At 42.1% G+C, this 21133-nt stretch overlaps 1 protein-coding gene across 1 annotated transcript in view; it reads right to left on the bottom strand.

The window, feature by feature from the left end:
* Positions 1-19117, bottom strand: part of ENTREP1 (endosomal transmembrane epsin interactor 1) — a 43642-nt gene extending 24525 nt beyond the window's left edge. Inside the window, exons 1-3 of the mRNA XM_060237441.1 lie at positions 18659-19117; positions 14970-15026; positions 1468-1578 (exon numbers count right to left, since the gene is read on the bottom strand). Of these exons, the coding sequence (XP_060093424.1) occupies positions 1468-1578; positions 14970-15026; positions 18659-19048 (558 nt within the window). The 5' untranslated portion in view covers positions 19049-19117. The remainder of the gene's footprint in view (positions 1-1467; positions 1579-14969; positions 15027-18658) is intronic.
* Between the last annotated feature and the right edge of the window lie 2016 nt (positions 19118-21133).

Here is a 21133-nt window from a genome sequence, read left to right as displayed (position 1 = left end):
AAAGAGAATCATAGAGTTGAAAGGGGCTATACAGGCTATCTAGTCCAACTTCCTGCTCAATGCAAGATCACCCGACAGCATCCCTGATAAGTGTTGGTCCAACTGCTGCTTAAAGATTGCCAGTGAGGGGGACCTCACCACCTGCCACAGTAGCTGATTCTCTCTCTTGGGGAGGGGACTTGTCTTTGTATTTCTCCTGCACAAAGCAGGAAGCAGCTGCTGAGGGAGCTGTGTGTTTGTGAGAGAGAGGGGGCGAGGCAAGAGGCAGGAAGCAAAGAGCTACTGAGGGAGCTGGGAGGGGGGGAACAACCTACAGTGTGGCTGCAGGAACAGCCCTGGAAAAGAAAGCTGCTCATGGGCTGGATTTGAGCCCTGCGGGAGACGGACCTGGTTTTCAGACTGCATGTTTGACACCGCTAAAGAATGGGTGGGGAAGAGGCAAGCACATGAAATGAACATGAGAAAATTAAGTTGTATTTACTGAAGGCAGAGCTGTAACAGCCATAAAAACATCATCCTTGTGGACTCCTGCAACATCACAGCCCTTGTCACAGCATTATAATGTCCATTTCACCCAGCAGTGGGGAAGATATGGAATTGGGAGAGGAGGATTATGATACTACACAAAAGGTAACTAATGCTACATGTTACAAGGAAAGAGGGGGAGAAACTGAAACTGACATGCTGTTTTCAGTGATGGCCCCACGCATTATTCCATTCTAAGATTTCAGACCAGATGGGGATCAGAACTAAACAAGTAAACCAGATTTATGGTACAGATGAGGATGGATTTGAAGGAAGAGAGAATGTAGGACCATTAATCACTATGAGAGACAGAATTTTGCTTTGTAGTTTTGATTTGCAGTCTTTACATTTCAGAGGCATCTAAGATTAGTAAAGTTGTGTATGACAGGCAGGGATTGGCATGAACTGAAAAAATCCAGTTCAGTTCAGGGCAGCCCCCGAATTGAACCCTGAACTAAGTCAAAAGGCCCCAAACTGAACCAGTAAGTTTGGATCCTCCTTTCTTCCAGAGGGAGATTGCCTGGGAAGGGTTAAATAGCTGCCAACCATTTAATCCAGCTGTTTCTCTTTCCTCTGCTTTGAAGTGGGGGAGCAAAATTGACAGGTTTAACTGATGGACCCACCCTGCTATTAGACTGAAATAGGTGGCGGGGGGGGGGGGGAGTGAAACCAACCGCTAAAATGGCTCGCAGCTATTCAAACCTAACAGGTCATCTGCAGACTAGCATCGATCAGCTGTTAGGTTTAAATGGCCAAAACAGTCAAACCAAACCAGACAGAAGTCTTTTAAATGTTTAGACAAAGCACTTCCCCCTAACATTAGTATGGGGGCTCCAAACCAGCCCAGGTTTGTGCTGAATTTTGGCTTGTGAGCCAGTTTGTGCCCAACCCTAATGATAGGTACTGTCACCTCAGTGCTATCTAGGTGAAATGTCTTCTCACCAGAATGCATCTAGGTACACTGGATACAAACTGAGCACCTTGACATCCAAGGATAAATCCAGCCAGGTTCAAAAGAATGCAGATAACAGAAAGCAAAACAAATAAATTAACCTGAAACAAAATTAAAAACAAAATGTGAGACATTGAAAGCAGAATATAAAAACATGCTACCTTGGTCATTGTACTCAAATAATTGCCTTTATTTTCTTCACTCAAATGCTATGTACTATGCTTAGTTTATTAAAGTTATTTCCTTCTTTTATAGCCCCTTCTGAAAATGGCTAGGGTCATTTTGAGAAATTACTACTGCAACATATTACTGACAAGTTTATTATTATGGGAACTTTTAAATAGTGACTGTAGAATTCTGATCATTTTATATTCTTTTTCAGTGCATTCAATATTATGAAATCAATAGATGAGTTTCTAAATTTACACTGCAACAAGAGAAAGATGCTAAAGACACCCTATACTCTACAAAGGAAACAGGCACTTTTGAAGGTTTCAGATTAAATCTTTCTTCCTCCTTGGTACCAAAAATAGAATACCTTGTTGACCTAACATACTTTTATTTTGCTGAGACATCTGATGGGGTACTTGCATAGTGAAACTTAGCAACTAGATGTTCCCGACAGCCTCCTGAGAGTAGGAAACTAAAACCTAAAACAAATAATTCAATGAAACTTTCACTCAGATTTGTTTCTAATTATCTGGTTTTAAGGCATGGGATTACTTTCACAAATTGTTCCTGCGTGTGATAAATGCAAATGTCTCATAATTTAAATAAGTAACTTGCATTACTGTAAGTAAGAATAAGAAATTGCATTACTGTAAGTATAAGAAATTGCATTACTGTATTCAGGCATGATGTATTAATTAGAGAACTACTTGCAGAGCACAACAATTCAAAAATCTAGTTGGGATTTAATCATATGATCTTGTCATTTGGACAAGACATCCCTTATGGGCCCATCTCATTGCTGCTATTACCTTAGCCACAGCAGCCCATTCACAAGCTTTGCATTCTAGTCCAAGAGGCAAGAAACGAGAAGAAGGCACTGCCGCTGGCCATAGTTGCTCTCTTACCTATCCTGTCAAGAAAGTGGGTGTGGGGGGATATTAATTAGTTGTGATAAGCATTACCTCTGTCTACGCAGTGGTCCCAGATCTCACCACTACTCAGACAGATGGTCAGTAGGTAAGAAAACAAACTGTTTCTTCTCACTACTTGCCTTCCCAAGAAAGAGCAGGTGGGTAAATGAGCAGTGACAGTGGTGATAAGGACAAAGAAAAGCAACCACAACTCTCTTACCTCACCTTCTATTTCCAGGTAACAATGAGGATTGTGTTCAAGCTGAACCACTCCTCAGACTAAAATCCAGAGGGAAGGTGAGCAAAAAAATGGTGACAGCTGCTGTTTTCTTGCATTCCTGGTAAAAAGTGCTGGGAAAGGAAAGGTCCCCTGTGCAAGCACCAGTTGTTTCCGACTCTGGGGTGATGTTGCTTTCACGTTTTCCCGGCATACTTTTTACGGGGTGGTTTTGCCATTGCCTTCCCCAGTCATTTACACTTTCCCCCCAGCAAGCTGGGTACTCATTTTACCAACCTTGGAAGGATGGAAGGCTGAGTCAACCTCAAGCCGGCTATCTGAAAACCCAGCTTCCACCAGGGATTGAACTCAGATCGTGAACAGAGCTTAGGACTGCAGTACGGCAGCTTTAACACTCTGTGCCACTGGGCTCTTAAAAAGTGCTGGAGGGAGACGATAAATAAGCAGTTGCAAACAGCAAGGAGCAGCAGTGGGTACTGGTGACTGATCCCCAACTAGGGTGCACTCCTCACTAGCTACCAAACAACATTAATCTTCAAAACTATCTCTGCCCACCATAAAAGTGTGATCTCACAAAAGATAAACTGTCTGAAGTACAGAAATAATTAAAGGTATTTTTGAAAAAGCAAAAGTGGCCTCAGTTTACTGCTATGTAAGACTACCAAGACATGTGGCACAGTTATGTATTTCAGAAATTAAATCTCCAGCCTGTATAGAAAGCTTGCTATTAAAAAATTAAGGACCAGGAAGGAAGGAAGGAAGGAAGAGAATGCATATTCTGTTGTACATACTTTCATTTTGAATTCTGCCTAAACATTCCTCATCAGTTTCTATCTCTTCAGTCCTATTTTTATTTCATGCTGTATTTCTGTTTTGAAATGGATGTCATCTTAGCACAGGTTGCTAACTTCTCTACAGAGTATTTAGATCCAGCAGAAATAGATTATTATGTCTAAGTAAAAGTAGCACATTATTTTCCCACTGTTCTGCACAATTACCTAGTTCCAGCTCACATGTGACAAAGGTTCAATTGCTGAATTACCTTGGGGAAGGGCATATCTACAGGCAGAAAAAGAAGGCAAATCTTGGTAAACTAGAAATCATAGAAGTTGGAGCAGAACAGCAACAAATGGGAAATAATGATAGTAATGAACAGAGCATGAATTCTGCATGTGTGCTATTTCCAGAGAGTGTATAAGGACCATTTGACATACTTTATGCTGTTGTTCATGTATCATTTGAAGATTCTGCTTTTCAGAATGATTAATATGTATTAAAATAAATATTCTCATTTTAACTAAAGTCACTTTACAAAATGTGATGAATGATGGATACCCATGGCTAAAAGGAAGCAAATTTCATTTTTGTTAAAACAAGGAGACAGATGTCTATGAACACTTACATATTAAATATAGTACATCAGAGAAAAGAGTACACAGTAGAAGAGAATGATATAATCAGAAGTCATACCAATCATTATTACAGAAAATACACAGATTCTTGCAGGGCAGAAACTGTTAAAACATATGGTATTTACACTTTTTATGCATTATATAAAATTATATTTATTGCTTGTTAGATTTATATCCAGCACTGTTAACTACAAAAGGATTCCCTAAAGGAATCACAGAGTTGGGCCATACAGGCTATCTAGTCCAACCCCCTGCTCAATGCAAGATCAGCCTAGAGCAGGGGTGTCAAACATCTGGCCTGGGAGCCAAATCAGGCCTCTGGAAAGCTCCTATCAGGCCCCTGAGCAACTGGCTGCCATCTGCTTCCTTTCCCCTCTCTCTTACTTCCTTCTGTGTAACAGCTTGCTTTGCAAGGCTTGCTCAATCAAACAGGAGCTGCAGAGCAAAACCTCTATTTTTTCCATTGGCTGAGGCTTCTCACTTGGGAAAGAAGGGGGGAAGAAGAGTTTGCCAGGCTATCACAATTGCACGACAAAACATACAAGCTAGTGATCAATTTACTAAGACATATATGCTGGCAATTATTAGGAAGGGAACTGAAAACAAATCAGCCAGTATCATAATGCCCCTGTATAAATCGATGGTGCGGTCTCAATTGGAATACTGTGTACAATTCTGTTCAATGCACCTCAAAAAGGATATTATAGCATTGGAAAAAGTCCAGAAAAGAGCAACTAGAATGATTAAAGGTTTGGAACACTTTCCCTATGAAGAAACGTTAAAACGCTTGGGGCTCTTTAGCTTGGAGAAACATCAACTGCGGGGTGACATGATAGAGGTTTACAAGATTATGCATGGGATGGAGAAAGCAGAGAAAGTACTTTTCTCCGTTTCTCACAATACAAGAACTCGTGAGCACTCAATGAAATTGCTGAGCAGTCAGGTTAAAATGGATAAAAGGAAGTACTTCACCCAAAGGGTGATTAACATGTGGAATTCGCTGCCACAGGAGGTGGTGGCGGCTACAAACATAGCCAGCTTTAAGGGGATTGGATAAAAATATGGAGCAGAGGTCCATCAGTGGCTATTAGCCACAGTATGTGTGTATATATATATATGTGTGTGTGTGTATGTGTGTGTGTGTATACATGTATGTGTGGCCACTGTGTGACACAGAGTGTTGGATTGGAAGGGCCATTGGCCTGATCCAACATGGCTTCTCTTATGTTCTTATGAAACCAGTCTAAATGTCCAAAACATGTACATTCAAGTCCCAAAGTAGTGTGGTGACAAGCCAATCGATTACATACTTGTTTCTTTCCAGTCTTCATCAGACCTGGGACCAATATTGATTCAATTATATAAAATCTTTACATAATTTTTAAAAAAGGGGTATGCAGAGTGTCTCCAACAGCAATTTCACATCGGCTACAGCTCAGCATGAGGCTTCTTGCGCTGAGCTGTAGCCGATGTGAAATTGCTGTTGGAGACGCTCTGCGTCCCCTTTTAAAAAATTATGTAAAGAATCTATATAATTGAATCAATATTGGTCCCAGGTCTGATGAAAACTGGAAAGAAACAAGTACTTGGAACTTGAATGTACATGTTTTGGACATTTGGCCTGGTTTCTATATATTTCTTAGTAAATTGGTCACTAGCTTGTATTTTTTGTTGTGTTATCCATTATAGTGATCTCTCTCGGATTGTATTTTATCACAATTGCACAGCAGAGCTACTGAACCAAGCCTCTTTTCTTTCTGTTGGCTGAGGCACCTCTACCTCCTGGTCCTCTGGGGAAGGAAGGAAAGAGTCAGAGCTTCCTTTGCCCAGTTCCCTGGATCCCATGGGAGAAATACAAAGAAAGCACCTTTAAGACCAACGTATGCTAATGTTTTAAGCAAGTTTTTTTTTTCACTTTGTGTTTGTCTGTGTCCTTTATAAAGTTTATATCTCTGCTATCTAACCTTAAATAGGTACACATATGGCCCAGCCCAACAAGGTCTCATTTATGTCAGATCTGGCTCTCATAACAAATGAGTTTGACACCCTTGGCCTAGAGCATCCCTGATGTTCATCCAGCTGCTGCTTAAGAATTTCCAGTGACGGCAATATCACCATCTTTCTCAGTAGCTGATTCCACTTTTGAACAACTCCTGCTGTAAAAAAGTTTTTTCTAATATCCAGTTGATACCTTCCCATCCTTAATTTAAACCCATTATTATGAGTCCTCTCCTCTGCTGCCAACAGGAATGGCTGAAATTCAATGGACAGGACTCAGAGCCAATGAGGGGAGGGACTGGAGGGACAAAATTTCTGAGACCCAACTCATCTACAGAGCCCTTGAAGCCAAGGTCACGCTGCAGTCAGAACACATCTGGATTTATTTTACTTCTAATGTAGTTTTGCACTACAGCTTCTAGAAGCACAGAGCACAGTAAACAGAAATAGCTGTTTTCTGCTCCCACAACATTTCTGCAAAGTTCACTATCAGATCCAGCTAAACCCATCAACATAATCAGCACTGCAATAAGGCAAGACCAGTCAGCAGAAATCATGGCTGCTACAGTCATTGCCAGACTGCAGCTTCCTAACAAGGTTGTTTCCACTAGTCTGTTTCCCTTTTCCTTTCTTACCATCCAGCTCCATAATTTTGTCCGCTCAGTCAGATTTTCCTTGATAGTGTGTTACAGAAAACAAAACCATTCATCTTCTTTTAGTTCTGCTTTTCTACTTTGTCCTTAATTTTGCTTTCATTATATGCCTTAATTTCTCTCTCCCTTCTTCTAATTCTCCCCACCTTTTATTGTCAGTCTTGGTCTCCATTCCTTCTCATCCCTGGTTGGTAAATCAGAACATACCTAATAGTAGTATAGCAAAAAAACCCTTGCTAATATTATGAACAGAAGCAAGGGAAACGAAGTTAGTATTTCCCCATGATTAAACTAGTAAAAGGAAGCTCCCTGCTTTACATGCACAGTAATGGAATATTAATCTGTTTTAGCAGTTACACATGTGGAACAGGTGTTAGAACTCCCCTTCCTTTAATTAGATGTAATAACATTTTAAACACTGTTCAGGAATTGATCATTGCTGTACTGGAGAGACATCTTATCCCTTTGTAAATGTTACTTTGCTACTGTAGACATTAAGATTCATGTTATATGATAAATGACATTTTATTTTAAAAATATGTCAGCAAAATCAATCTCAATGATCCCTGTACGTCTCATCCAGCACCACTATGTACCCAATTTATCCTTGCATTTTGTGCTAGGTAAATGTACAAGGGTAAACTTAAAAGGATTTCTTACTAATTTAATTATAAAATGTTTATTGTGATACTAGTTAGAAACCTGTGCTTTGCTACTGTATTTAACTACCTTTAATCTAGTTACAATACTGAATCCTGATCTCTAGCCCTCCCCTGGAGATTGGCAACAATGGTTCCCCAGGAGGAAATTGCTGATTTGGACAGTGGCGTGTATTGCATTGTACCTGTCTGAGATCCCATCCTTCCTCAAAACCCACCCTCTCCAGGCTCCACCGCTCAAATATCCAGGCATTTCCCAACCTGGAGTTGGCAACCCTATCTCCTTCCCAGTCAACCAGTAACCTACTTTGATCTGGCCCTCTGACTTCAGTTTTCCATCTCCTCCCTGAAGCCTCTACCTAAAAAAAGTACAATTTTTCTCCACAGTGAGGACCAAAGCAGCTTACATCATTCTCCTCTCCCCCTTTTGATCTGCACAACAACCTGTAAAGTAGATCAGGATGAAAGTCTGTGACTGGTTTGAAATCACAGTGTGGAGCACAGCAGGAGGGAAGTACCCTCAGCAGGTATAATGATACAGAGTCCAGCTTGCAAAGCAGACATTTTCTCCCGGGGGGTTGATCTCTGCCATCTGGACAATAGTTGTAATTCTGAGTAATCTCCAGTCCTCACCTGGAGAGTGGCAACAATGGTTCCCCAGGAGGAAGTGGCTGGTTTGGCAGGTGAAGTCTATGGCACTAATTGTCAGATGTCCCATCCCTCCTCAAACCCCACCTTTCCAGGCTCCACCCCTGAAATCTCCAGGAATTTCCTAACCAGGAGTTGGCAACCCTATCTCCTTCCCAGCAGCAATAGCATTATTATTACACAGTTCCAAGGTTTTGGGCTGGGCAGTGATGAGTCAGGCAGGCAGGACACCTGGTCAGCTGTCTGCAGTCTCCATTAACAAATTTTCACCTCAGAACGCAGAGCTCTGCAACTGACCAATCAGAGAGAGGGGTGTGGAAGTGGGCAGCAGCCTGCCAAGCACATGGCACAGCTTTACACCTTAGAGAAAATACATTTTACCCCTTTTTACTCCCTTAGGGGTCAAATTTCTAAAATTCCCTTCAGACTTCTGCGCTTATGTAATGGAAGAAACGTTCTCCCTGAATTTGGGTTTTCTAGGTCCAGGGGTTTGGGCTAGGTGCTGATGCTTTTTGTGAACTACAGCCACTTCAGATGTCAGTTACAACTGCTGTCCAGATGGCAGAGATCAGCTCCCCTGGACAAAAAGGCTGCTTTGCAAGCTGGACTATGTCATTATAACCTGCTGAGGTTCCTTCCCTCCTGCTGTTTACATCAGATGTAAAAAGTGTGTTCTGTACTGGTACACGTATGTATGTGTGTACAAATATACAAAATTAGACACATGTAAATTTATTTTATTTATTTATTTACTTTCCATTTATATCCCACCCATTCCAAATGGACTCAGGGCGGCTAACAATCTTATAAAAACCAACATCTCAATTTCAAGTATAAAACAATAAGACAGTCAAAAAGACAGTTCTGCATTTAGGTAGGAAAATCCAATGCATGCATGGGGAGACTTGCCTTAGTAGTAGTATGTGTGAAAAAGATCTAGGAGTCTTAGTGGACCATATGCTAAACATGAGTCAAAAGTGTGATGGAATGGCTAAAAAGACAAATGCAATTTTGAGTTGTATCAACAGAAGTATAGTGTCCAGATCATTGATGGTATCGTTTTACTCTGCTCTGGTAAGACCTCACCTGGAGTATTGTGTTCAGTTTTGGGCACCACATTTTAAGAAGGATATAGACAAGCTGGAATGGGTCCAGAGGAGGACGACAAAGATGGTGAGGGGTCTGGAGATCAAGTTCTATGAAGAAAGGCTGAAGGAGCTGGGGATGTTTAGCCTGGAGAGGAGGCGGCTGAGAGGTGATATGATCACTATCTTCAAGTACTTGAGGGGCTGGCATATAGAGAGAATGCTGCAGAATTGTTTTCTGTGGCCCCAGAAGGTAGGACCAGAACCAATGGGTTGAAATTAAATCAAAAGAGTTTACGGCTCAACATTAGGAAGAACTTCCTGACCATTAGAGCGGTTCCTTAGTGGAAGAGGCTTCCTTAGGAGGTGGTGGGCTTTCCTTCAAGGTTTTTAAACAGAGGCTAGATAACAGTCTGACAGCAATGAGGATCCTGTGAATTTAGGGGGAGGTATTTGTGAGTTTCCTGCATTGTGCAGGGCAATAGACTAGATCAGTGGTCCCCAACTTTTGTGGTGCCGGGGACCGGCACCAGGGTTAACGCACCCACCACAGCCCCAGGGCTGGCAGGGTGGGGGCACTAAATTCGGCTCCACTCCCTCACTGTGCTGCACAGCCTCCCCGCAGCCGTGCAGCGTCCCTGCCACACCCGCAGCCGTGCAGCGTCCCTGCCACACCCGCAGCCATGCAGCGTCCCCGCCACCCCCTGTGCTTGTGTAGCTTCCCCGCCACCCCCCTGCGGCCGTGCAGCCTCCTCGCCACCCCCCTGCGGCCGTGCAGCCTCCTCGCCACCCCCCTGCGGCCGTGCAGCCTCCTCGCCACCCCCTGCGGCCGTGCAGCCTCCTCACCACCCCCCTGCAGCCATGCAGCCTCCCTGCCCCCTCTGTGGCTGTGCAGTCTCCCCAACCCCCGCAGCCATGCAGCCTTCCTGCCAACCTTGCCCCCACGGCTGTGCAGCCTCCCCACCCCGTTTCTCCTCGTGGCACCTCCTCCACCACCTCTGTTTATACCATTTTAAGGCAGAAGAAGGGACAGTGAAGCGCCGCCTTCCCCAGCTCCTTAAGGACTAACCTCCCACCGCGCCAATCTTGGTGGGAAAAACCTCTGTAGCAGCGACAGATAAAAGGAAGTACTTCTTCACCCAAAGGGTGATTAACATGTGGAATTCACTGCCACAGGTGGTGGTGGCGGCCACAAGCATAGCCACCTTCAAGAGGGGTTTAGATAAAAATATGGAGCAGAGGTCCATCAGTGGCTATTAGCCACAGTGTGTGTGTGTGTGTATATATAAAAAAAAAATTGCCACTATGCGACACAGAGTGTTGGACTGGATGGGCCATTGGCCGTATCTAACATGGCTTCTCTTATGTTCTTATGTTCTTGACCAGCAACCCGCTGAAGAAGTGGTGCTGCCCTTGTCTCTACCCCACTTCCTTCCCATGCCCAGGAAGGAAGTGGAGAGGAGGCAAGGACAGGGCCGCTTCTTCGGCAGGTTGCCGACAGCTGCTACGGAGGTTTTCACTGAGCTTGGCGGGGGGGGGGGGGGTTCAGCCCTTAAGGAGCCGGGGAAGGCGGCACTTCACTGTCCCTTCTTCTGTCTTAAAATGGTAGAAACGGATGGTGGTGGAGGAGGCACCGTGAGGAAGACAGGTGGCGAGGCTGCACAGGCGCCACGGGGGGGCAGGGCGGCCAGGCTTTGTGCCCCGGTTCCTGACAGGCCGCGGACCGGTACCCGTCCACGGATCGGTGGTTGGGGACCCCTGGACTAGATGACCCTGGAGGTACCTTCCAACTTTATGATTCTACATGATTTGGATCAGGGTATAATACACTGAATATTGTGGTATTAGATGGCAAATCACTTGCAGCATAAAATCCACACAATAGTATAAAAGCATGATATAGTTTCCAGTCTTTCATGATAAAGTGTAACGTATCTAAGCATACTAGCATGTTGTTAGCAAGACCCTCTCTTGTCTATACTTCTATTATAACTTTCTACGTTATTGCATCAGGTGGTATCACTAGTCCAATCAGGCATCATCTTCTGAAGAACTTTACAGAGAATGTATGAGAATTCTCTCATACAATGCCCCAAAAGCACCAGAATGTCCACCAGTGGGGCCAGGGCACTAGAAGCCCTCCCACTGTTGCTTCCCCCCCTCCCAGCACCAAAAATACAGACAGAACATCACTTGCAGGAAAAGAAAGAAAGAAGGGGGGGGGAGAAAAAAAAAAGCCTTCCTCACCATCAGATGACCCCAGCCAGCAAAAACTCTGCCCCGGGGTCGTTTGATAAAAAAAAAAATAGCTACTGCAATGCCCACTCCCCACCCCTCCTGGCTGAAAAACACACACACACCCTTCTTTGCCGCCCAGGCCTCCCCAAAAGAACATACAGCAAGGCACATGAAAGCTCATACCTTGAAAAACACTTCATGGGTCTAAAGTGCCAGTGGATGCTAGCTTTTCTCTGAAACACTGGGAGAGGGGGAGAAGGAAGGAGAGGCAGCCCAGCTCCTCCCTGCACAACACAGAGATGGGGTGGGGCTAGCTTTGGCTTTTCTTGAGAACCGGTATAGAGGCTTCCATGGCCCAGTACCAGGTCACGACCCTGCAAATGGGAAACACTGATCTATAGGTTAGTATGATTTTACAGGCTTTTTTTTTTAAGCAGGAACACACAAGAACCCAGTTTCAGCTGGCTTGGTGTCAGGGTGTGTGGCCTAATATGCAAATAAGCCCCTGCTGGGCTTTTTCTACAAAAAAGCCCTGTGATTTTTTTTCTACAAAAAAGCCCTGTGATTTTATATATACTCCTGACACTCTTTTTAAAAAGTCATCATCAAATGGCCCCTTCATAATTAGTTGATTATATGTTAAAAGAAATGGATCTATATACCTATATAACAAGGGAACTAGGACAAGAAATTACAATTTGAATGTGAATATCTGCAAACTAAATTCCATTTCCAAATCCAATCCCTTGCTAAAATGCTAATAATCCCATTTTTTAAAAAAAGTTTTGTAACTAGTAGTCCTAAAGACAGTGTTTAGAATGTTGATAAACCCATGTTTATTACTTTTTAATACAAATTTTCCACTGATTGTAGTTCAAGCAAATAATTTCAAATATGAGCAAAACTATTTCAAGTATGTTGATTACATGATGTCAACATTTAGGAATTTTTTTTTCTTTAATCCAAATATATTTCAAGAAGACTAGCAGTTGCTGAACATGTCATAACAAAAAAGGAGTCTAGTCACACTTTACTGAAGAACAAAATTATTCCAGTATAAGCACTCATAATCAAGGCTCACTTCAACAGATACATCAAGTATACATACATTAGGCCAAGACTGCAAACAACAAAACTGGAGAGGGGGTAATGTTACAAAGAGGCGCCAGTTTAAAGCAAGGTCCAATTACAAGAGTTATCAATCCACTCAGAGTGGGGTGCATGGGAATCATTCCCAAGTATTGACAGACAGGCAAAATGGGATCAATATACAATCTTGCCTAGGAAAATGCAGGATGAAACATTCAAAAGAAATCCATTTGGGAAATTACAGGGGTCTAGCTGAACTGTAATTTTTATTTATTTATTAGGGAATGGGAAAATCTGGCTTCAACCCCAAAGTCCCCAGATATTTCCTGCGTCGGACCTAGCAACCTTACATCTGTTCATTGTTAATGATGTGATGGAATAATTCTTTCAGATGTGGATAGTGGAAACCGGCTGCCAAGTCACCACAGAACTCTGTCATCATCTGGGTAATAATAAATAATTACTGTAAGGCATTATGTGTAGTACTGCCAAATGATCCAGAGATTGTCTGGCAGCCTTAAATTCTAACTCTTTTAGGTGGTGAGCCAGATTTATTTTGGGGAGGGGGGCTGAAAGAGCTCTGAAAGCTGTGACAGACCCAAGGTCACACAGCTGGTTTCATCAGTGTATTTGTGTGGTACAGCAAAACAACAGTCTTCATGAAAGAACAGATTTATCTACCATGGTTAAAGTGGGATGCGAGAAACTGACAATACAACTGAAAATACTGCTGAGTTTGAAGTGCTGCTGGTTTTGCCCACTGACACAATTTTATTGTTTTTCCTTTTACACGGGGAAGTAAATTGTATGCTGTAAATAGTTTGCATCTCCTTTTGGAAAAATCTTGCCAAAATAATGTGTGGAGAGAGAGATGTGAAGGTCTTAAGAAAGCAGAACACTGTTTTCAGCCTTCCAGTGGAAAATCTGGGGGAGCACTAAAAAAAATGCCTATGAATTATTTTCTCTTTTGGCATGAGTGAAATGCTGCTTAAGTCAAAGGTTCTTTTATTCAAAATATATATAGCATGAAAATATCTGTGGATTCTTTAAGTTTTGGAAATACTAGGACATTTTAGGGAACACTGAAAATTCTACTAATTTATTTGTCTTTTAGAATGAGTGAAATGGTTTTGAAAACCAGGTTTTATTCAAAATACATAGCATGAAAAATTTAATATAAATCAACAGTATAAGATAATGATAACTCCTATGCATTCTGTAGACATATACAACATATTTTCAGTAATACATTTATTGGGTAAATAATTTTGGCAACAATGAATATCTCATGCGTTTAGTGATAATAGATCATTAAACAGTTCAGTGTGTTCAATATTATAAAGTTTAACTTGATATCCAAATGAGAGTTTGTAGCTGCATTAATGGTTCTTTCCAAATAATAAACTTTAGTTTGTTTATTACATTTGTTTTCTAACTTTTACTTTCCCTAAGAGGGTAGAAATTCAGATACATGCACTAAGAAAGCACAGGATGCCGCAGTTTGTAACTCTATCTCAAGAATTAAGTATATTTGCTAATTTTCTTCATAAAAGCCTAAGTCATAATTTAAAATTCTTTAACTATGCTAAATTGTACACTTTTATATGCTTAAGTTATAAAATATTAATTTATGTTGTTGTCAGTAAAACAAGTTCATGTTTGATAGGAAGGCAAGTATTTAAATTTTCCTGAAATTTTCATTTTTAAAAAACCCTCAGAAAAAAGCATCTGGTTTTCCTCATGACTTAAAACTTTACTTCTCTCCTGCTGAGCTAGTTAAAAACAACACCAGTTCATGTAAGTTTTCCTTGTTCTTCTTTTTGTGGTATAAGATGCTAACCAGAGTGGACTATAATGGATTCTTCACTTTCAGGTCCCTAAGTATAATATCCAGGAATCTGTATTTGGATCTTCCTGCTATTAAGAGTGGCCCTTATCTGCTCTGAGTGGACCAATTAGTCTTTGGACTGGATCTTGTTTTATTCTGGCCACTTTTTGTAACATTCTCCACCCTTGCCTTTCTGTTGTTTGCACCTTTGATATAAACACATTGACCTATGCATCTAATGAAGTGAACTGTGGTTCATGAAAGCTAATGCTGGAATAAATCTTGTTTTATTTTGTTGCTGCAGATTAACATAGCTACCTATCCAAAATTAACACTATATGCTATCCCTTCTAAATGCAGTAATAAATCTCATTATTACTAATATCAAACAGTAGCATGAAAAATATAGTATAACTCTTTACATGAGTTTATACCACCATTATTTCTAAAAAAAGAAGCAAGCAAATCAATTTAAACAGTGCTATTATTGTATCAAGAAAATCTTCCAACATGCTTTCCATTATTATTTTTAATAAATATAATTGTGTTAACCAACACCTACCAAAAGTATCATTGGTCTCTTCCATGTTGTTAATCCTATAATCCCTGATAAAATCACCTGCAACAATAAAACAAACAATTATGAAGAACTGAGAGTCTATTAACTCATTACCTACCATTGATTTGCTAAATATTTATGTGATTGTGCAGCTGTAAATAAAGGATTCCAACAAACTTTTTCCAGTTATTTTGAAAACAAATATGATGGGTATGATGACCCAATTAACACCTTCTGTGCAACAAAAGAGGCAGGGGAATCCTGTGTGTAGAGGACAGGCTACCAGCCATGGGTGGGGAGGGTGTTTGTACCAGGGGGAAGCAAGGATGATTTTGTGCAACTGGGCCCAGCCCCAGCTTTCAAGTAGGTTGGCCCATCATGGAAGGGGTGGAGAACCTAAACCTCCAGGCTACAGGCTTGTCTCAGGTTAAATATCCTGTGAGGGGGAGGGGGAGGATCCTGTGAGGGGAAGGATGTAGATGGGGGGTGGGGAAAATTTCTGCATGCTGACTAGTATCAAAGAGTGCTGCTGCACAGTGTTGCATGGGAAAGTTGCTGACAAAAAAAGGGAGTGTGGTGGTGTCTTCTCCCAGTTTCCTGCAACTATATTATTGGATCCCAGCACTCAGCTCTAGTATCCATCTGCAGCTTGGAGGTGGAATCCTCCTAGATCAAGCGGACTCCCTGTCACACACAGATGGGAACAGCAAGCTGGAGTTTTTCTCTCTCAAAAAAATCAGGAGCTGGGGTGAAAGTATAAGCACATAAAAGGTACAGAACCAACTGACATTTTAGAAGCCAAATCAAAGAAAGGGAGAGACTGAAATGGTCCCTTTGTCTTTAGGAGAAATATACCTATTTAAAATTGTAGAAAATACTTCCCAAGGTGATGCTGACTGTCTTGTTTTACTAATACAACCAAAATATTTTCAATTATTTATTTTCTTCTTCATTTAATTCATTTATTTACTTCATTTATATCCTGCCTTTCTCCCCCACAGGGGTTAACTGTGTTCATTTGGCAATAAATTGCAGCATACACACCACCATAGTCACATCTTTAGTAACTGCATCAATCATCTGTTCAGATGGATGAGACTGAATGCCCCTTTAACCCCTATTTCCAACAGATGATTATACCACTATTTACGACATAACTAGCACAATGCGTATGCAACAATCTGCTGGCTACATGAAGCATTGCAAGTGCCAGGAACACCACCCCACCAGTACAAAACCTGTATGCAAACATGGTGACTTGTCCTGCCAGACACATGCACATGAAAACCAACTTCCACAAAGGCCTGTTTACATGAATATGGAGAACCTTAATGAAGAAATTAATGAAACCAGTTTAAAATTCTGTACATCTGAAGGCTTTCAAATTTGTTATGAACTATAGCAAGGGTCCCCTGCATGGTGCCCATGGGTTGCCATCATTGCCATGGTACCTGTGGACACCTTTCCTGGTGCCCACCAAATGTTTTTAGAAAACACTACAGCTTCTGATTTCAAAAATGTCGTTGTGGTGGCAACTGGTTCTTTTCTGTATCCACTCCTCTTTCCAAGTGTATTTTTAAAAATCATTCCTCTTACTTCCTGAACTTGGGCTTCCTCTATGTTTATGTGTATGTGTCTCTATACCTCCCATGGCACCCATTTTGTGACTGCACCCACCAGTCTGTGACAGAATTCCTAAGGTGCCCACAAGATCAGAAAGGTTGGGGACCTAAGCTACAGTGACAGTTAGTGGGGAAAGCGTTTGTTTTCTTATCTCAAACTTTCTCAAAACTCTAATTAAAAGAACTCAGCTTTGTAGATGTATATATGAGAAAGTCATGCACTCATACATTTTGAATAGGAAAGAAAGAGTATATAAAATAAAGGGATTTCATGTACAGAAGATTCCAATACCATCCTTAATTAATAGCTTTAAGACACTTGTTGCATAAAATATTTAACCTGCATTTTACTGAAGCTAAAATACAGAGTGGTTAACTACTCTATTTAAGATTACAAGGCAATGAGGAATACCGAATTCTGAAGCCAGATTCTTTCATCCTTATTTCTATTAACATGGTATAAACAGATACATTCACTAGAAGTCCACAAAAATAAAACATTTCTCAAAGTCTTGTCCTTTATTAATGCCTTCTGTGCAACAACAGAGGCAGGGGAATCCTGTGTGTAGAAGACAGGCTACCAGCCATGGGTGGGGAGGGTGTTTGTACCAGGGCAGAAAAGGGGGAACCTTCTGAACTTGAAATTATGATTTGCAATTGTTACAAGTAACTGTGGCCAAAGAGAACAGGCATGTGTATATAGTAAAATTAAACTTTTTTTAAAAAAGGATGAAAGTAACTTGTTCTTGCCTTCTGTGAATACAAGATTCATAGAAGAATGTCTTCCTAGATTACCTATTTTGACAATTATTTTCTTGGGGCAAAGATTTGTCTCTGGTACTCTGTGAAGTACCACCATCCTACTGTTAACAGCTTACAATACCTAAACAATCCAAAGGGGACACAGCTTGAAATTAAGTTCAGCTGAAATAAACAGTACTTGCTTCTGCCAATGTACTGAAGAATATAAGCCATTCATGATTCCCAGGTTTCTGTACTAATCATCCAATAATGACAACAAAAATGTAGCACACTGATAATATTCTTTAGAAAAGACCACATCCTTCAATTGTTAACCAAGTAATCAATAATAAACTGTCTTAAAACTGGAAATAGTAACAATATGTATACAGTAATGTTCAGATTTAGAAACTTAAGATACATGATAATTTCCACTTATTTTTATGCAATATCGGAAGCTCACTGTTCCATTAGTTAGAGTGAACAGCTGCAATTTTGAGAGTTAACATTTATAATGCTAAAAGATACAGAAAGAAAGAAATATAAGGCACATAAGCAAAAGCCAACACTGCAATATGAAACAAGTTTCACTGAAATCAGTGTGATCCTCATGTTTTGTGCCTGTGATCAAGATCTGGGTGATTTGTCAAAGATTATATGGCAATAGGAAGCCTGTGGCACAATGAACCAATTATAAATAACTGAAGCAGATTTACAGAATGGAAGAAATTACACCACCAGTAATAGCAAAATATTATGCACAGCCACACACCCCATTACTTTGTATTTCCAGTTGCTCCTTTACTTTTAAAGTGATAAATGTTTCAATAGGTAACATCCATAAATCATAACGGACATTTAAAAGAGTATCACTCCTTGGAACAAACACTACTGATGCTGAACAGGCCAGCTGGAATCTACAAAGATATCTTTTTCTCAAGTCTCACTCTTTATTATATCTCCCTTGACGTATTCCAAGGATTCAACTTCAAAGATGGGCAAGTCAAACATCCTTGCCTTACTTTCTCTATCCTTAAAAAACACCACCACCACCACCCCCGAAAACAGTGTACATGTTCACAAAGCTGTTGGGAAGGCAAAGGCTATAGTGCTCATAGCGAGTGAAAAAGTACTATGTCAAAGATAAAAGGCAGCGAGTAGGAGACCGACTACCCAGAGAGGATGGCTAAAACTAACAGGAGTTCGTAGAAAGAAGGTCCAGGACCAACAGGTGTCTCGAGAGAGCATCCGATATGCTAAAAGGCGACAGCACAGCTGAGTCAGGAGAAAAAGTGCGAGAGGGGCCCAGCCCTTCCTGGGGCCACTTACCGAGGAGCCAGCCCAGAAGGGGCAGGCATTCTTCACCACCGGGGAGCCGCTGAGGGACAGCGCCCCAAAACTCAGCGCTACCATGCAGCAGCCCAAAATCAGCTGCAGCAGCCCCAGGGACAGCAAAGGTCTGGCCAGCAGCAGCCCCGGCCCCGCAGTGACAGACGACCCGGCTCGGCGGGAGGCCGCAGGGGAAAGAGCGGCTGGGCGAGGCCGCGGCTGCTGCAAGCCGGAACGGGACCAGCGGGGCCGGAGGGGAGGCGGCAACGACGGGTCCTGAGCGGCGACGGTCGCGGCAGCTGTAGCTGTGCCAGGTCTCGCCATCTCGGGCACCGCTGACAGGCCTGTCATGGGGCAGCAGGAGCCCGGCAGTACCACAGGCAGAGACATGGGCTCGGAGGGCGGCTGCAGGCACAGAGGAGAGAGGAGCAAGCGAAACTAGCCTGCCGAACGGCTGGCAGGGAAGGCGCCACTGGGAGGGGGGGGGGAGAGAGGAAGAGGAGGCAACTTTTCTCTGCCTCCTCCTATCGAAGCGCTTTGCCAAGCCCGCTTCTTTGCTTGTCTCCAAGCTGCACGCGGGGCGGCTGACGACTAGCTACCGCAAGGCCCCACACCCGCTCGCCGCGCCCTTGTTCGGCAGGCCTCCCTTGAGTTTCAAAACTCCCCTCAACAACTTCGCTGTCAACTATTCTTGTCGTCTTTTCTGGAACCCTTCCATATTCCTTCCTTCCCGCTCTGCCAGTTGCTTCACCTACGCGTCCCTCTCCCCGTTTCCACCAAACCCGGTCTGTTAAACCCTGGAAACCACCTGCAGCCACCCTAACTTGAACATATACGCCTTATTAAACGAGTAGAACTATGCTGCATGTCACATTGGCTTTCCTCCTCCTCCTCCTAATACCAATTCTCCCAAACCACACCTCCTAGCCACTCCTAACTATTCCAATGTTTTCTTTAGGTGCTTGGATGTATGCAGCTGCTAGGGAACAGCTTCATTACATTCAACATGTCAACCAGCTTTGTTTGTGTAATTCCTCCCTTAGCTAACCTCCTGTTGCTTCCTCTAAAAAGATTCATTTTGCTTTTAAGCTATACGGGCTTCCATATTTTCTCTTGATCTGGCTCCAGGTCAATCAGGCAGGCAGTCATCCCGCTGTTATTAAGAGCAAGTGTGCTTGACGTTTTAAAATAACTCCTCCTGAAAGGGAGGGCAGAAGAAGCAGCTGGATATGTTCTTTCCATATAACAGTTATCCTTCCTGCGCTTTTCAAAAGGAGGGACTTGTTTCAAACCAGATTTGGATTGCAGAAATCACTGGAAAAAAGCAGGTACTAAAATGCTAAGCAATGCAGAAATTGCGCTATAGGATCATACTTACAGCAATGGGGAAAACATATATACAATAGTATAGGCCACAGTCCCTCTCTCTTCACCAAAACCATTTCTGAACTATTCCCAAGCCCCTATTACCAGTATTTTTAAAAGCCCTCCCAAATAAATCAGTCTTGCAGAGTTTGCAGAATGCCAGAAGAATGGGAGTCTTAACCTCCTCAGGTCAGCCATTCTATAAAGTGGGGCCACAATAGAAGTCACTGATTTTGCTAATTTGTAGGGTAGTACCTGCAGATGAGCACAGCTGTTGTGGAAGGGTGTAGGGGGAGAGGTGGTCCTGGATATATGGACAAAGCCGTGATCAGGATCTTGTATGAAATAACCAAGTTGCAGCATTCTGAAGTCTCCAAGGAGATTTTGAGGGGAGACTTATGTTTAACGTATTAACCATTGGCCATGCTGACTGGGGCTGATGGGAGTTGTAGGCAAAAAACATCTGGAGAACTACCATTGGCTAGCCCTGCATTACAGTGGTCTAGTCCTAGTGTTATTTGTGGCATGGATCCAGGACAGCAGATTGACTGACTGTGTCAAGGTAGGGGCCAATATTCTGGACTAGATTTGACTTGAAAGTGCTTTTTCTACCTGCGTTAACTTGTTTCTCCAGCTACATTAACTTGCTTTTCCAAGTAATGTTAGATCCAGTTTAACTGAGCCTTCAAGGGTCATCTGGACCCTATAAAAATGGGAACCACAATGTCTTCAAGATCTTCACCCTCCCAACCAGTATTACCTCTGTCTTTTCAGAATTCAGTTTCAATTTGTTCACTCTTAGCCATTTAACTACAGCAGACAGGCAGTGGCTGAGAACCTCTAGGATATTTGGATAAGGAGTTATAGAGACTTGAGTATCATCAGCATATTAATGACAGCCAATCTCCCAAGCTACAAATAATTCGATCAAGGGATTTACGTAGTGATTGAATAGAATGGGGCATTGGGCTGCTAAATATTGACCACAATAAAACAGTTAATGAGCTTCTATTGGTGTTAGTAAGCTTAAGGATACTTAATGCTGTATTGAATTGACTGTGTGGTCCCTTTGAAAATCCCAAATAAAAAAATAAAGTGAAAATACACCAT

Source organism: Heteronotia binoei, chromosome 4 (assembly GCF_032191835.1).
Source record: "Heteronotia binoei isolate CCM8104 ecotype False Entrance Well chromosome 4, APGP_CSIRO_Hbin_v1, whole genome shotgun sequence".
NCBI lineage: Eukaryota > Metazoa > Chordata > Lepidosauria > Squamata > Gekkonidae > Heteronotia > Heteronotia binoei.
Note: the sequence above shows the minus strand (reverse complement) of the source record. Positions and strands in the feature narration are given on the sequence as shown.